The sequence below is a fragment of the Populus euphratica genome, unplaced genomic scaffold, assembly GCF_000495115.2.
Source record: "Populus euphratica unplaced genomic scaffold, PopEup_1.0 scaffold248.1, whole genome shotgun sequence".
Lineage (NCBI taxonomy): Eukaryota > Viridiplantae > Streptophyta > Magnoliopsida > Malpighiales > Salicaceae > Populus > Populus euphratica.
In genome coordinates, this window is record NW_011500131.1 from 282501 (window position 1) to 295225 (window position 12725).

Here is a 12725-nt window from a genome sequence, read left to right on the forward strand (position 1 = left end):
AAACTTCGGTACATCAAATTTCCTGAACCGCTTGTAAATAGATCTCCCCACTCATTAGCTCATCATGAATTAGAAACAGTTATAAGGAAGACAGTCACCAACAAAAGGCAGGAAAATTAGCTGCTTCAGAGAATCAAAATAGCCAGCATTTCCACAGAGACAAAAGAAAGTAGAATACTTCATGAATAAGAGAAGTACTCAGCATAAAAAATCTGCAGCAAAATCTTCTCACATTAAGAGACACTAACAGAACTCTTCTCTTTGTTTAGATTTTGCTTGTGTTCTGATGAAAAGTTCAATGGGAAGAACTAATGCACACGGTTTGGGATTTGTTGTTTCACCTGATGTATTTTGACAAGGTAGTGTATTCACATCCAGTCTCATCAAACATGTAAGCAAAACCCATGAGGAAGGCAATTCGACTTGGGTTGGGTTTTGAGGAGCATATACTGGCTTGGCCACCAAAATATTCATTTGCATGCAGGAAAATCGATGGCATTCTCTGTTAACTGCATAGTTTTTTTTATGCCTCAAGCAACAATGTTGTTGCATGTAACAGAACTCAAGCGGTCCTTTATGCTAGCATTTAGACAGTGCAAGAGATTGGCATGCTTCCCATATGAAATAGGTGAATGAATAGCTTTGAACTAGTTCGAAAATGCTAGTTACAGATTAATGTTTGGAGGCTAGACGATGAAATATCACAATGATTTGTCTAATTTTGATGCATATCTAGTAACAACTAGAACAGGGTTTCCAGATTTAATCTACAATTTTATGGAAACATGGGAGTTGGATCTGGCCTTTATGTCTTTGTATACATTGAATAATTATGGGAAACAACTTGATTTAAAGCATTCAGACAATCACTGAATTCCAGTAATTGTATGGGAACTGATAGAACCTATAAAGTTCACGGGGAGAGAGTTGCAGATAGTTTGTGATTCACCTTTACAAAGAGGGTAGCAGGAGCCAAAATAGAAGGAGCATCTACACCATTGAGGTATGCTTTAACCTCTGGTATACCAGAGCCTGCTGCTGCAGGAGCAACGTAAGCACAGAGGGCTGCAGCAGCAATAGCCAAAACCACGTTGCAACCAGCATAAGTTGCAAATGCCTGATAGTACCTGCACTGAAAAAAGAATCATTTATACCATTTTGTTTATTAAAAGAAAACTAACATAAGCATCTAAGCTGTTTCATGATAAAAACATAGCCAATTATATCACGAGTACAAGACAAAAATCCAACAAAAACTTGATTTGCAGAACAACAAAAAAATAAGGCAAAAATATAAAGTTGTTCTGTTATATCTAGAGAATTATGCGTCGTCAAGGAGACCCCCAATACTAGATCTTGGTTCTGACATGGGGTCATACGTTGAGATCTAATTGAGGATTGGGTGTGGAGGGGGGGCTGGGGAGGACCACCCCCATACATAGCTCAATGCCTGATGGGCCTCAGAGAGCAACAAAAAGTTGTTCGTAGAAGTATAAAATATGAATATGGTATAATATCTCAAGAGAATTAACAGAAAATAATAGCACTTTATCATGAAGAAAAACACTTGCAGTGATGATTAGGCTTACTTGTTCTCAAGCATGAGATTGTTTGTCAACAGAAGTTTGAAACCAGCTATGTTTTCAACAGCAAGGTTATTGAAAAAGCCGACAAGCCCTGTACCTAACCCAATGAGGAGAGCAAGTGTCCACTTGAGGACAACATACTGATATATCTCAACCTTCTTTCGAGACCTCCAGTCTTGTTTGAAAAGTTCATTATCAGTAATCCTGCCAAAGTACATTCCAGTGGGTCAGAATGCGGTAGGAACAGAAGATTACTTCTAACATCAAATGAAGCATTGCCTAGAACTTTCAACAATCTATTCTCCCCTTCAATAACCTCATTTTAAGAATTTCAGAATTTCTATTCTTGGTAAGGAGAGGTGCTAAGGCACCAGTGAACATCCTATGGCTACCGAAAGGCTAATTACAGTCACCAACTGAAAGCCATGGGTGAACAGAAAGCTGGGAAAGCAGGTCTAGGAAAGAGGCCTGTTCCCCCACATAAATTTAACAGTCCGATTCTGTAAGACCAAGTACAGCCTCAATAAACTAAATAACTGGTGATAAACATAGGATCAAGCTTCGTCAGCCTCCATCATTTATAGCAGTTAGTCCACCTTTACTTTCCTAACAATAACAGCTTCCACTCTGTAACTCCTAGAAATGCTTCTCATTGAAAATAGCTTCTTGTTCAACTTCTAATAAGGGGCAACGCACGGCCGTTACACCTGCATTTCGCCAGCAAAAGCATAAGAAATTATGCTTTTGCTGCGATGCACCGCGTTGCAAAACGGTGCCTAAGACTGAAGCGAAGGCGGATTGAACAGTTAAAACCTTGCATAAACTCGAACACAAAATGGTGATTTCTTAAAATTACAACGTTTGATTAATGCATTAAACAGCCAATTTAGTTCTGGAAAACTACAAATAGTTACCAAGCTACCACATCAGCATCACGGCTCGCTCGAGAGCGACCTTGTTTATTCTAAGCCAAAATCAAACAACAAAAGATTCACAATTTAGTTTCCTAGTTATCCTAAATTGTCTTTGCACACACACACACACTAAAAAAAAGAGACGAACAAGAACATACAATACAAATGTCCCTTCTTTTTGTCATTTTCCCTCCGTTTTTAGCTATCCAAAAGAAGAAAAGAAGAATTGATATGATGGGAACATTTCAAAAAGAAAATAAAGCCATCCCATCAGTCATTCTTCTAATAAACCAATTAACCCTCACATTTAACAGAAACAAAAATATTTAAGAAAAGAGAAGAAGAAGAAGATTGGGACTTACTCGTAATCAAGGCTTTCAATTGGGCAGGTGTTGACACCAACAATGGCAATCTGTGAAGTATTATTCTTTATATTCCTAACAAGAAATGGCTCTCTCAACATTGACACGCTGTGTTCCTTCTCATCATCTTCTATCTCAAATCCATTCCCTTCTCTACTATTATGATCCTCCTCCATTTTCTTCTCCCCCTTTTCTCTATCTCTCTCAAACTTTCTCGGTCTTGGTATTTGCACGTCAAGTATATACCATACGGGGGGCAAGCAGTGACAAATCTGTTTCCTTTTAAGCTGGATTTTGAAGTTCAAATCAAGAGCAACAGGACCACTTTTTCTCTTTCCTGAACAGCTAAAAGCGAAGTTTGAGTTGTCAGTCTTACGTTATACGGGAAGACAGATCGGCTTTGTGATCTGATTTCCTCAGTTTACGCCTATAAATAAATAAATAATCTATCAATTATTTTTTTCCTTCAAAACTATTTTGAAGATATATAAATTTAATTCAAAAGATTTTTTTTTTCTTTCTAGCATGTATCTACCCCTTGCTTAACCAATTAAACCAACGTTTTTCTTGATAAGGAATTAAAAATCATTAAATATAATGTATTATATCATTTAACGAAATACAAGATACACGATCAAAGTATATACAATCTAATAAATCAATCATGAGCCACGTTGCAACGCAAAGAACCCTGTTTGTAGATTTTCTTCCATTAACAAATAAAATTTTCAAACCAGCTTGTCTGGAAGTGAAGTACATATAAGGTGTTTCTTTAACTATTCATTGTTGAATTGCTAATGTTATTAAATTTAATTCAATAATTTATTAATTTAAAATTATATTTTATATTATTTTATTTTAAATTGATTCGAAATTAAACTTTCATATTATAAACGTTTTCGTAGTGCAGACGTTGGATAAATTTTATAAAATTGTGCTGTATAACTCCGTCAGAGAAGAGAAGAGGGATACGTTACTCTTGTGCAAGTTCTAAAAGTCCATGAAGGAAACAAACTGGCCATGAATTTTATGGTGTCGTATCAATTGGGATTTTATATAAGTACATTGGGATTGTCAAATATATCCAAGATGAGTAGGAGTTCATGTGCCCACCAAATCTCTCGAGTGAACTCACCAAAGCGCGGTCTGCAACTTTGTTTTTTCTTTTCTTTCTTGTTCATTTGTCTCCTTTCCATGACGCAACTGCACTTCTTCCCATTTTGTTTTACCCCCAGTCCTCTGCCCTTAATATTTTGAAAAGCATTAATTATTCTACGAGGGCCTCTGTGCTACCATAGCTTTAGAACTCAATCAAGGGTAAGTCCCGGCAAGAGAAAATCAAGCCCTTTTCATTTCAAAAGAGAAAAAGAATAGATTTAACAGGTTGATAATGGGATTTTAGCTAGGTCCGGTTCAGATTGATTATTTTTTTTTTTCTTTTGAGGAAAAAGATGGTGAGGTTTTGCTTGGGATGGAAAATTTGAGAAGAAGGGAGTTAAAGAGATGTTTTCACTTGGAAAGAGAAGACTAATATCCCTCTTCAACACTAATGATGGTTCATGAGGAAGGTGGAAAAGGAAAATTCATGAACGAACGTATATTTATGTGGAGAGAAAAGGTTGATGTCCCCACCAATCCCTTGAAATCTGCCATTAATAAACAAGAAATCCACTCCTTAATCTCTTAGGACACACGTTAGTGCATTCTTACACATGTATTTGTGTAATTGGTATTTGTGGAATGGGATTTTAAAACTATATATTTGTATTGATTGATTGACTATGTTAAATATTTAATTTTAATAATTTATTGGATTCTTTTGTAAGAAACACACGTAAGTGATAAGTGTGATAAACAATAAATCATGGATTTTGTAAATATGTTAAATATTAAATGATTGTTTGAATATAAAAAAGAAAAAAAAAGGAAGATATTTGACGACTACACATGTTTCTATAAATTTCTTTTATGATTCATTTGCAAGTATATTTATTGTATTCTAAAATGTTATTCTTTCACGTGATAGTAATAATTTACAGAAAAAGAATTCTAAGAACAACCTTAAATAAAAATAAAAATACGGGATATATTGAATAAAATACTATAGAAATGTAGATCTAGTAGCAACACTAAATAGTAGATCTAGCATTATCAAAGATAAAAGAGGAGAAAATAAAAAATTGATGTTCATGAACTCTAAGAGATTTTTAAAATATTAAAAAAAATAAAAAAAATAGAGAAGATGAGAAGTATGCTATTTTGTTTTTTGAGCTACAAATTTTTTCATAGGCTTTAGAAGAAATTTCTTCTCAATAAATTAACTCTAGGAATATAAAATATAAAGGGAGGACACAAGGAACATGTTTTTATTGTATTTCTTGTTTTAAAAATATATAAATTTATTCTAAAACTATTTAAAAATCAATTTATTTTATGTTTGTATTTGTTTTTTTTTTATCTGTCTTTCGGACATTAATCAATAAATGGTAATTATGGTTCGAAAAACAACGAGAGTGGAACCCACGACCTTATTAGGTTCTATAATGGAGTACTTGCTTTTTTGAAGGCTTGAAAAATAAGAGGCGAGGGCAATGGGTTCGCACCAGCACAAGCAGTAGACCGTTTCCAACTTTTACTAACCGTAATAACAACTTGGTGGCTAAACGCCAACTGCTTCCTTCCTTCCTTCCCTGTACACCTATTCTTGCTTCCTCTCTCTCCTCCCCTGGTCTCCACCTATACAATTACAACAAAGACTCGGATTCTGATTCTCCGCATCCCTATCTCCCTCCTTAAACCACCTTTCTTTTTTCAATCTCCATCATCAGCCACACTGCTTTCTATCATAACACTCATCTTTAAAGTTTCTCTCTTTCTCTCTTTGTGGAGTATGGTGACTTGATGCCAAGTGTTGAATCGATGTTCTTTTTCTAGTGATTTAGGCCCTTTTGCTTTTCTTTATGAATTCCTTGAGTTTCCCATTTGGGTTTGATTCAAAGATCTACTTTTTTTTTTTTGTTTTTGTGGGATAATTTTAGAACCCAGGTTTCAAAACTCTTGATTTCTTTGATTTTCGGGGTTTAATCAGTGTTTTACTTGGTGGGTTTTCCTTATTTTCTTTCATCATCACTGAAAGTTGTGTTTTCTCTGGGTTGCGTGTTGATGGTTAGGATTTATTTCTGTGGGTTCAAGTTTTGCGGTGAAAGAGTTGAGCTTTGATTGAGGAAAAGAATTGAGAGATTATTGGGAATCAGTGATTGGGGTATTGACTTATTGAATGAAAAGTGAGAGAGAGAGGGAAACAGATGGCAAGGAACAGAGGGGATAAAGAAGAAGGACCTGAAAAGCTCATGGGTTTGCTGAAACTGGTTCAGATATTGTCGTTGTTGGTAATTTTTGTTGCTGGTGTGATTCTAGGCTTAGCTACTAGTTCTCACATCAACCATTACTTTACTTCGCAAGCACAGTTGTTTCTCACTAACAACATTGCTTCAGCAAAGCTATCGGATAATAATTGTACAGTTGTGAAGCCTTGTGAGAAGGTTGATTTTTTGAATATGGAGAGGTTTGTTCATCCAGACAACGTGATTCATAGCATGACTGACGATCAGGTCTTTTGGAGGGCTTCTCTGTTGCCACAAAAGAAAGGGTATCCCTTTGATAGAGTACCTAAAGTTGCTTTCATGTTTTTGACTAGAGGACCTTTGCCACTGCTGCCTTTGTGGGAGAGGTTCTTTAGGGGTCATGGCCAGTATTTCTCCATCTATGTCCATACTCCTCATGATTATGTGCTCAACGTTTCCAGTGATTCCCCATTCTATGGAAGAATGATTCCAAGCAAGGTATGTATCCAAATCCACATGGTTTTAGTTTATTATATCTGTTTATTCTGATATCTATTAGCAATATAGTTGAAATTTCCATGATATGGATGCTCTAGATGTAGTATCTTTTGATATTGAGTTGGAAAGGGCTAGATTAGGTTATGAGTTGTGCGTGCTTATCGGTGATCAGATTAGTGGCCTATTCAGCTTTGGGTGTTGGGGTAGGAAATTAGGGGGAGCTTGTGAGCATAGGAGATATTATTTTTCAAAGTGGTTTTTTTTAAGAAATACATGAAAATAATGTTTTTTTTTTATTTTTGAAAATTTATTTTTCACATCAAATATGAAAACGATCCAAAAATATTAATAAAATTAATATTTTTTAATTTATGAGAGGCAAGTTAAACCTCAATACAGACAACAATTACAAGTGCATTTTTTGTCAAGGGAAATGATGCAACATAGAATTCTACGAATCGGGTCACTACACAAAACCCTAATTTAAAACTTTATTACTAAATATTTTCTCTCCTAAGAATTCTAAGATAAACAACCCTTTATACTAGTTTTTGGTCCATCTTAAAAAGGAAAAGAATTTCAATCAATAATTATAGAGTTTTTATAGAGATTCCTAAATTGAATAGGAAAAGTAAAATTACCAATCTCAGAATTTGTTTTCCTAAACTGAATTGAAAAAAAAAATAAAAACAGGAAAATATTTTCTAAAACTAAATAGGAATAAAAATAATTAAGGGAACAGATCTTTCGCTTAAAAGTCCTCCCGCATGAGGAAGTCCTTAAGCCCTATGTAAAAGTTGCATAAATATTCTAAATGTTAATGAATTTGCATGTAAATATCTTTTCTGGAGAAAGTTTGTTGATGAATTTTCCACAATTTGTTTCTGTACACATGCGCACAGTCTGTATGGATACACATCCTTTTCCCTTAGTTCTCTTCTCCATGTTCTAGTGTTATAATTCTCCACTATTGTGGTGTGGTTTTGATGGAGTATTACTTCTGGAAATAATTTCTGCAAGCTTTGTCTTGCTTTCCTTGGTATAATATAGATAGAAGCTCGGTGAATCTTTTGACAATTTCTGACAAGATTATCTTTTATAATGTTTTGGGCATTTGTGGTTCTCTTGAGGCAGTGTAAAACAACCATATGATCACCTTTTCAGTTGGTCCATTTCATTCATTCCCATCTAATTGTTGTAGCTTAAGAATGTAGCAGCATAATAAATACCGGGATCTCATGAAACATCAATTTGAAGGTTGAATGGACTGCTTCTGAGATCGTGCACTGCAATAACAAATCATTTTCTTCCTTGTCAAATCACTCTATGGATCTTGCATGGAGAAGCTCTCCGCAATCATCTAAATGCCTGCGATTAACTTACACGTGGATGTCCATTACAGATACTCACCAGCATACAAAATGCATGCGATTAACTATCTTGCCACTTTGCATTGACAGGAAAAGTTGATATTGGATGCATTCTGCAGTTATGCTCTACAATCACTGTGATTGGCATAATAAGATGCATTCTGTTGGTGTTTTTTATTTGTTGATGAACTTCTCTGGTTACTAGAAACGAATTGTTTGTTATGGCCTAACTAGCAGATTTTCTTGGGCTTGTAATTGCATTATTTGCTTTGTGTAATTGCAAATAGAAGTGATGTCTTGTATTTGCATATGAATTGATTATTTTTTTCTCCTCTCCAGGATGTTGAATGGGGATCAGTATCACTGGTTGATGCTGAGAAGCGCCTTCTAGCCAATGCCCTACTGGATTTCTCAAATGAACGTTTTGTTCTTCTGTCTGAGAGCTGCATCCCAATCTACAATTTCCCTACTGTCTACAAGTATCTCATTCGTTCAGAGTACAGCTTTGTCGAGTCATATGATGAACCCACCCGCTATGGACGCGGCCGCTACAGCCGGAAAATGCTTCCGGATATTCATCTGTACCAATGGAGGAAGGGGTCACAGTGGTTTGAGATCCAACGTGACCTGGCTGTTTATATAGTTTCAGACACCAAGTACTACACTATCTTCAAGAAGTACTGCAGGCCTGTTTGCTATCCTGACGAGCATTACATTCCAACTTACCTGAACATGTTCCACGGGTCACTTAATTCAAACCGGAGTGTGACCTGGGTTGATTGGTCCATCGGGGGACCGCACCCAGCAACATACGGTGGTGGTAATATTACCGAAGACTTTATACAGTCCATTCGGAATAATGGCACACAATGTTCCTATAATTCAGAAATGACATCTGTTTGCTACCTCTTTGCTCGGAAGTTCGCTCCAAGTGCATTGGTTCCTTTGCTTAGCCTAACGTCGACAGTAATGGAATTTTAATTTTCCCTTTCGTTTCTTGGTAGAGGTGAGATATCATCTCTGTAGTGCTCTTACTCATTGATGGAGCTGCTGCTACAGCTCTCCGAAAAGTTTTGGTGTGGGGCCATTGTACAGTTAGTTTTCTTAGGGCAATGAGGTTTTTGGCCATCGAGGCAATGACTATTTGTTCCACACTTTTTCGTTTTCTTAGAATATGAGGCAGCTTTTCGAAGAAAAGCAACCATACAGAAAGGATTTTTTTTATCTGCGTTTATTCGAACAATGAAGCGAAAGGCACGATTCAATATCGAACTCTTCTGCTCAGATGAGCTTGTTTTTGTCACCCATGGATGAGTAGGATACATAGACCCTCTGATGGTGGTAGACTGGGCAGCACCTCTTCGATGCTCTGTTTTTTGTGTTTTTTTTTTTTTTAAATTAATATAAGTATTTAAACCAACTTGAATGTATTTTAATTAATTTTATAGGCTCTTAAATTAATAATTAAGTAAGTTTTTAATGATTTTAAAATTTGAAAACTTAAACTAGTGATTTTTAAAAAATAAACTTAAAAACTGAAGCTGTTTTTCCTTGTATCATAGTGTAGATTTGTCTTTCTATGTGCAGTAATCTTGTTTATTTTTAATTTTAAAGTGTTTTTAAAAAATGAATTTTTTATATTTTTATTTTAAATTAATAATTTTAAATAAAAATAAAAAAATTATTTTTATATATTTCTAAATAAAAAATACATAAAAATTATAATTCAAACCCGCGTTACGTGAGACCCTGCTAGCCGCAGCAGGCTAGGGTTGTGCGCGAGGGGCCTAGCTTCTTCTTCTTCTTCTTCTTCTTCTTCTTCTATTGTGAATGAGTGTACGCCTCCCATTGTCTTTTGAAAGAGCGACAGGTTATTAGCTGCGGCGCATATGATCTGCTGTTTATAGCATCAGTTTTTATTTACATCTTGGAAACGTCTTGCAAACGGTATTTTATTTAAAAAAATATTTTTTTCTTTAATTTTTTTAATTATTTTGATGCATTCATATTAAAAATAACTTTTTTTAAAAATAAAATATTTTAATTTAATTTATTTTTGAGTAAAAGATATTTTTAAAAAATAATTGTTATTATATTTTGCAATGATCAGAAAATTAAAATCTTAAAAAACACCATTGAAATCTTAATAAATTCATTTTGAATGTTAAAATTGGTCACGTTCAGGTTTTGAACTCAACATCACCCGTCCATATATGTATATATTTCAGCCTCACCCGTTGGATGGGATGTCCATTTACTCTATATGCCATTTGACTATAGAAGTTCTTGCTACCTTTTCAAACCACAATTTATTTGTTATTATGATTTGAGTGGCGCGCACTTTACCTGGGTCAGGCCACGGCAGCACTGGGCACCCTTGATCAACCCTGGGAAGTGGGAAGGGTTCACTGTCAAAGTCTGCAGATAAGACCTTCACTGGGGCAGGCTTCCACCACTCCCCTCCACGCTTCATTGGCCCAAGTCTCGTTAATAGCCTCCCACGGTTGAACAATTCCTTGTCCTGTTCCTCCCCAAATCAATGCTCGGTCCTCGGTCTCCTCCTTCTTAAATTTAAAGCAAGCCCCGCTATGCTACTCTTTATATCTACCTCTCACCCTCCACGCTGTTCAAGTTTCCTCCAAGAACAAGGCAGCAGCAGCAACAACCGCCATGGCTGTGGGAGGAGCGGACAGTACAGGCTCAACCCCATACCGCTCGTTGCAAGACACCCCCACCTGGGCTCTGGCAACCGTTTGCTTCTTCTTCATCTTCACCGGCATATTCATTGAGTACCTGATCCACCTCCTTAGCCAAGTAAGTCAACTCTCTGCCACCAACAACAAGCACTAGAAAATCATGTGATTTCAAGTTCAAGTTAACCTCCTTCACCATTAATTGTACTGTTGCAGTGGCTGAAAAAAAGTAGAAAGACTGCCTTGTACGAGGCGTTGGAGAAGCTCAAATCAGGTGATCAGCTCGCTTATGATAGCTAGAGCTGTTAAATATTCTCCCGTATAATTTATGGCCTGGTTAGGGACTGACGACGATCTCTGTTTGGCTGGTGGACACAGTGCTTATGGTGCTGGGGTTCATGTCACTCATTTTGACAGTAACTCAAAGATCCATCATCAAAATCTGCATACCGGACAAGGTTGCAAACAGGATGCTACCATGCCGTCAAACCATAATCAAAACCACCAAAGCAACACAAGAGAGGATCTTGGCAGCTGAATCCGGCTCGGATTATTGTGGCTCAAGGGTTTGCACACACATCCCATCTCAGGATTTCTTGTTAATTTGCGCGGTGCCCCGCACACAATCAGCAGAACAGTACTAACTAGTACGTGGATTAAATGTTTCAGGGAATGGCATCTCTTATATCAGAAAGCGGGGTCAATCAGCTCAATATATTCATCTTTGTGATGGCAATCATGCAAATAGTCTACACCGTTCTTACTATGGCCTTAGGAAGGGCAAAGGTAACATGATTAACATTACTGTATTGTAATAACATCGCATTCATACTCTCTCAGACTTTAAATGAAACCTGATAATTCTTGCATTAGATCAGTTACTACGACATAAGTACTTTTTTCTCGTTATATGATATATAAAAATCTCCTCTCTTGTATTAAAAATTAATTTGAAAAGATATTAATTCACGGGCAGAGAACTAGCAATAATATAACTGATGGTGTGTTTTTTTAATAGCAATTTGTTTTAAATATATATATATATATATATATATATATATATACACACACACATATATATTGTCAAATAGAAAAGACTTTGAATTTGTTTCAAATACAAAAAACAAATTGCTATTAAAAAAAAAAACCCATCGCTCCCAAATAAAAATAGATTATTGGCAACAGTCACATCATCATCGCATGTAAAAATCGAATAGAAAGACTTGACCATGCAAAAGAAGATACTGGAATCTGTGGACACTTGTTTGACCTGGCTTTATGTTCTTTTGAAGGGGTTTGGATATATATATATATATAGATGGTCTAGGCTTGTTTTGTGTATACTATTTGGACAAGACCTTGCCAAGTTGCCGAGAAGGTACACAAAACAAGCATTCATAAAGCCAGGTCTGGTCCTTGACTTCCTGTACTCCAGGCGTTGTCTGGAAAAAAAGAAAAAGAAAAAGAAAAAGCAATCTATTTCTACTTAATTAGTCCTCCTGATCTGTTGAATAAAATATATAATTAATGCTAAGCATGATCCACTTTCATGAAGGTTTTGCTTCCCTAATTCTCTTATTGACCGATTGATTTACTTGATTAATCAATAGATGAGGAGTTGGAAAGCTTGGGAGCGAGAGACTCAAACAGTGGAATACCAAGCTGCCAATGGTAATCAAATTATTGTTTTGCCTCTTAGCTCGATTTTTTTCTCTCTTAAAATAAAAACATAGCCCAACAACTTTTTTTTTTTTTTTTGTTTCTTTTATTGTAGATCCTAATCGCTTTCGGTACACAAGGCAAACGACATTTGCACGTAGACACACGGGTTCCTTCGCAGCAACATCAACCCAACTCTGGATTGTATGCACCGATCATTTTCTTTTTTGATCGCCTCGTCATTATATTTAACTACAACCATAGTGTATATATATATATATATATATATATATATATAT

General features: G+C 35.8%; 3 protein-coding genes across 4 annotated transcripts in view; 2 read left to right on the plus strand and 1 right to left on the minus strand.

Annotated features, from left to right (window-relative positions):
- LOC105110386 (chloride channel protein CLC-c-like) overlaps positions 1–3290 on the minus strand; it is a 5920-nt gene extending 2630 nt beyond the window's left edge. The window contains exons 1-3 of the mRNA XM_011005409.1: positions 2863–3290; positions 1590–1790; positions 950–1127 (exon numbers count right to left, since the gene is read on the minus strand). Of these exons, the coding sequence (XP_011003711.1) occupies positions 950–1127; positions 1590–1790; positions 2863–3038 (555 nt within the window). The 5' untranslated portion in view covers positions 3039–3290. The remainder of the gene's footprint in view (positions 1–949; positions 1128–1589; positions 1791–2862) is intronic.
- Positions 3291–5456: 2166 nt separating this feature from the next.
- Positions 5457–9346, plus strand: LOC105110387 (uncharacterized). The gene is made up of 2 exons (XM_011005410.1): positions 5457–6704; positions 8414–9346. The coding sequence occupies exons 1-2, from the start codon at positions 6168–6170 to the stop codon at positions 9053–9055; spliced, it is 1179 nt and encodes a 392-aa protein (XP_011003712.1). The 5' UTR covers positions 5457–6167; the 3' UTR covers positions 9056–9346.
- A 1231-nt stretch (positions 9347–10577) lies between these two features.
- LOC105110388 (MLO-like protein 3) overlaps positions 10578–12725 on the plus strand; it is a 4541-nt gene continuing 2393 nt past the window's right edge. For both annotated transcript variants that reach the window (XM_011005411.1, XM_011005412.1), the window contains exons 1-6: positions 10578–10888; positions 10984–11041; positions 11146–11333; positions 11437–11553; positions 12378–12438; positions 12542–12630. In XM_011005411.1, the coding sequence (XP_011003713.1) occupies positions 10745–10888; positions 10984–11041; positions 11146–11333; positions 11437–11553; positions 12378–12438; positions 12542–12630 (657 nt within the window). In that variant the 5' untranslated portion in view covers positions 10578–10744. The remainder of the gene's footprint in view (positions 10889–10983; positions 11042–11145; positions 11334–11436; positions 11554–12377; positions 12439–12541; positions 12631–12725) is intronic.

Coding starts and splice junctions, on each gene's coding strand:
- LOC105110387 (XM_011005410.1), top strand. CDS start 6,168: ATGGCAAGGAACAGAGGGGATAAAGAAGAAGGACCTGAAAAGCTCATG. Junction 6,705..8,413: donor GAAGAATGATTCCAAGCAAG/GTATGTATCCAA, acceptor TCTCCTCTCCAG/GATGTTGAATGGGGATCAGT.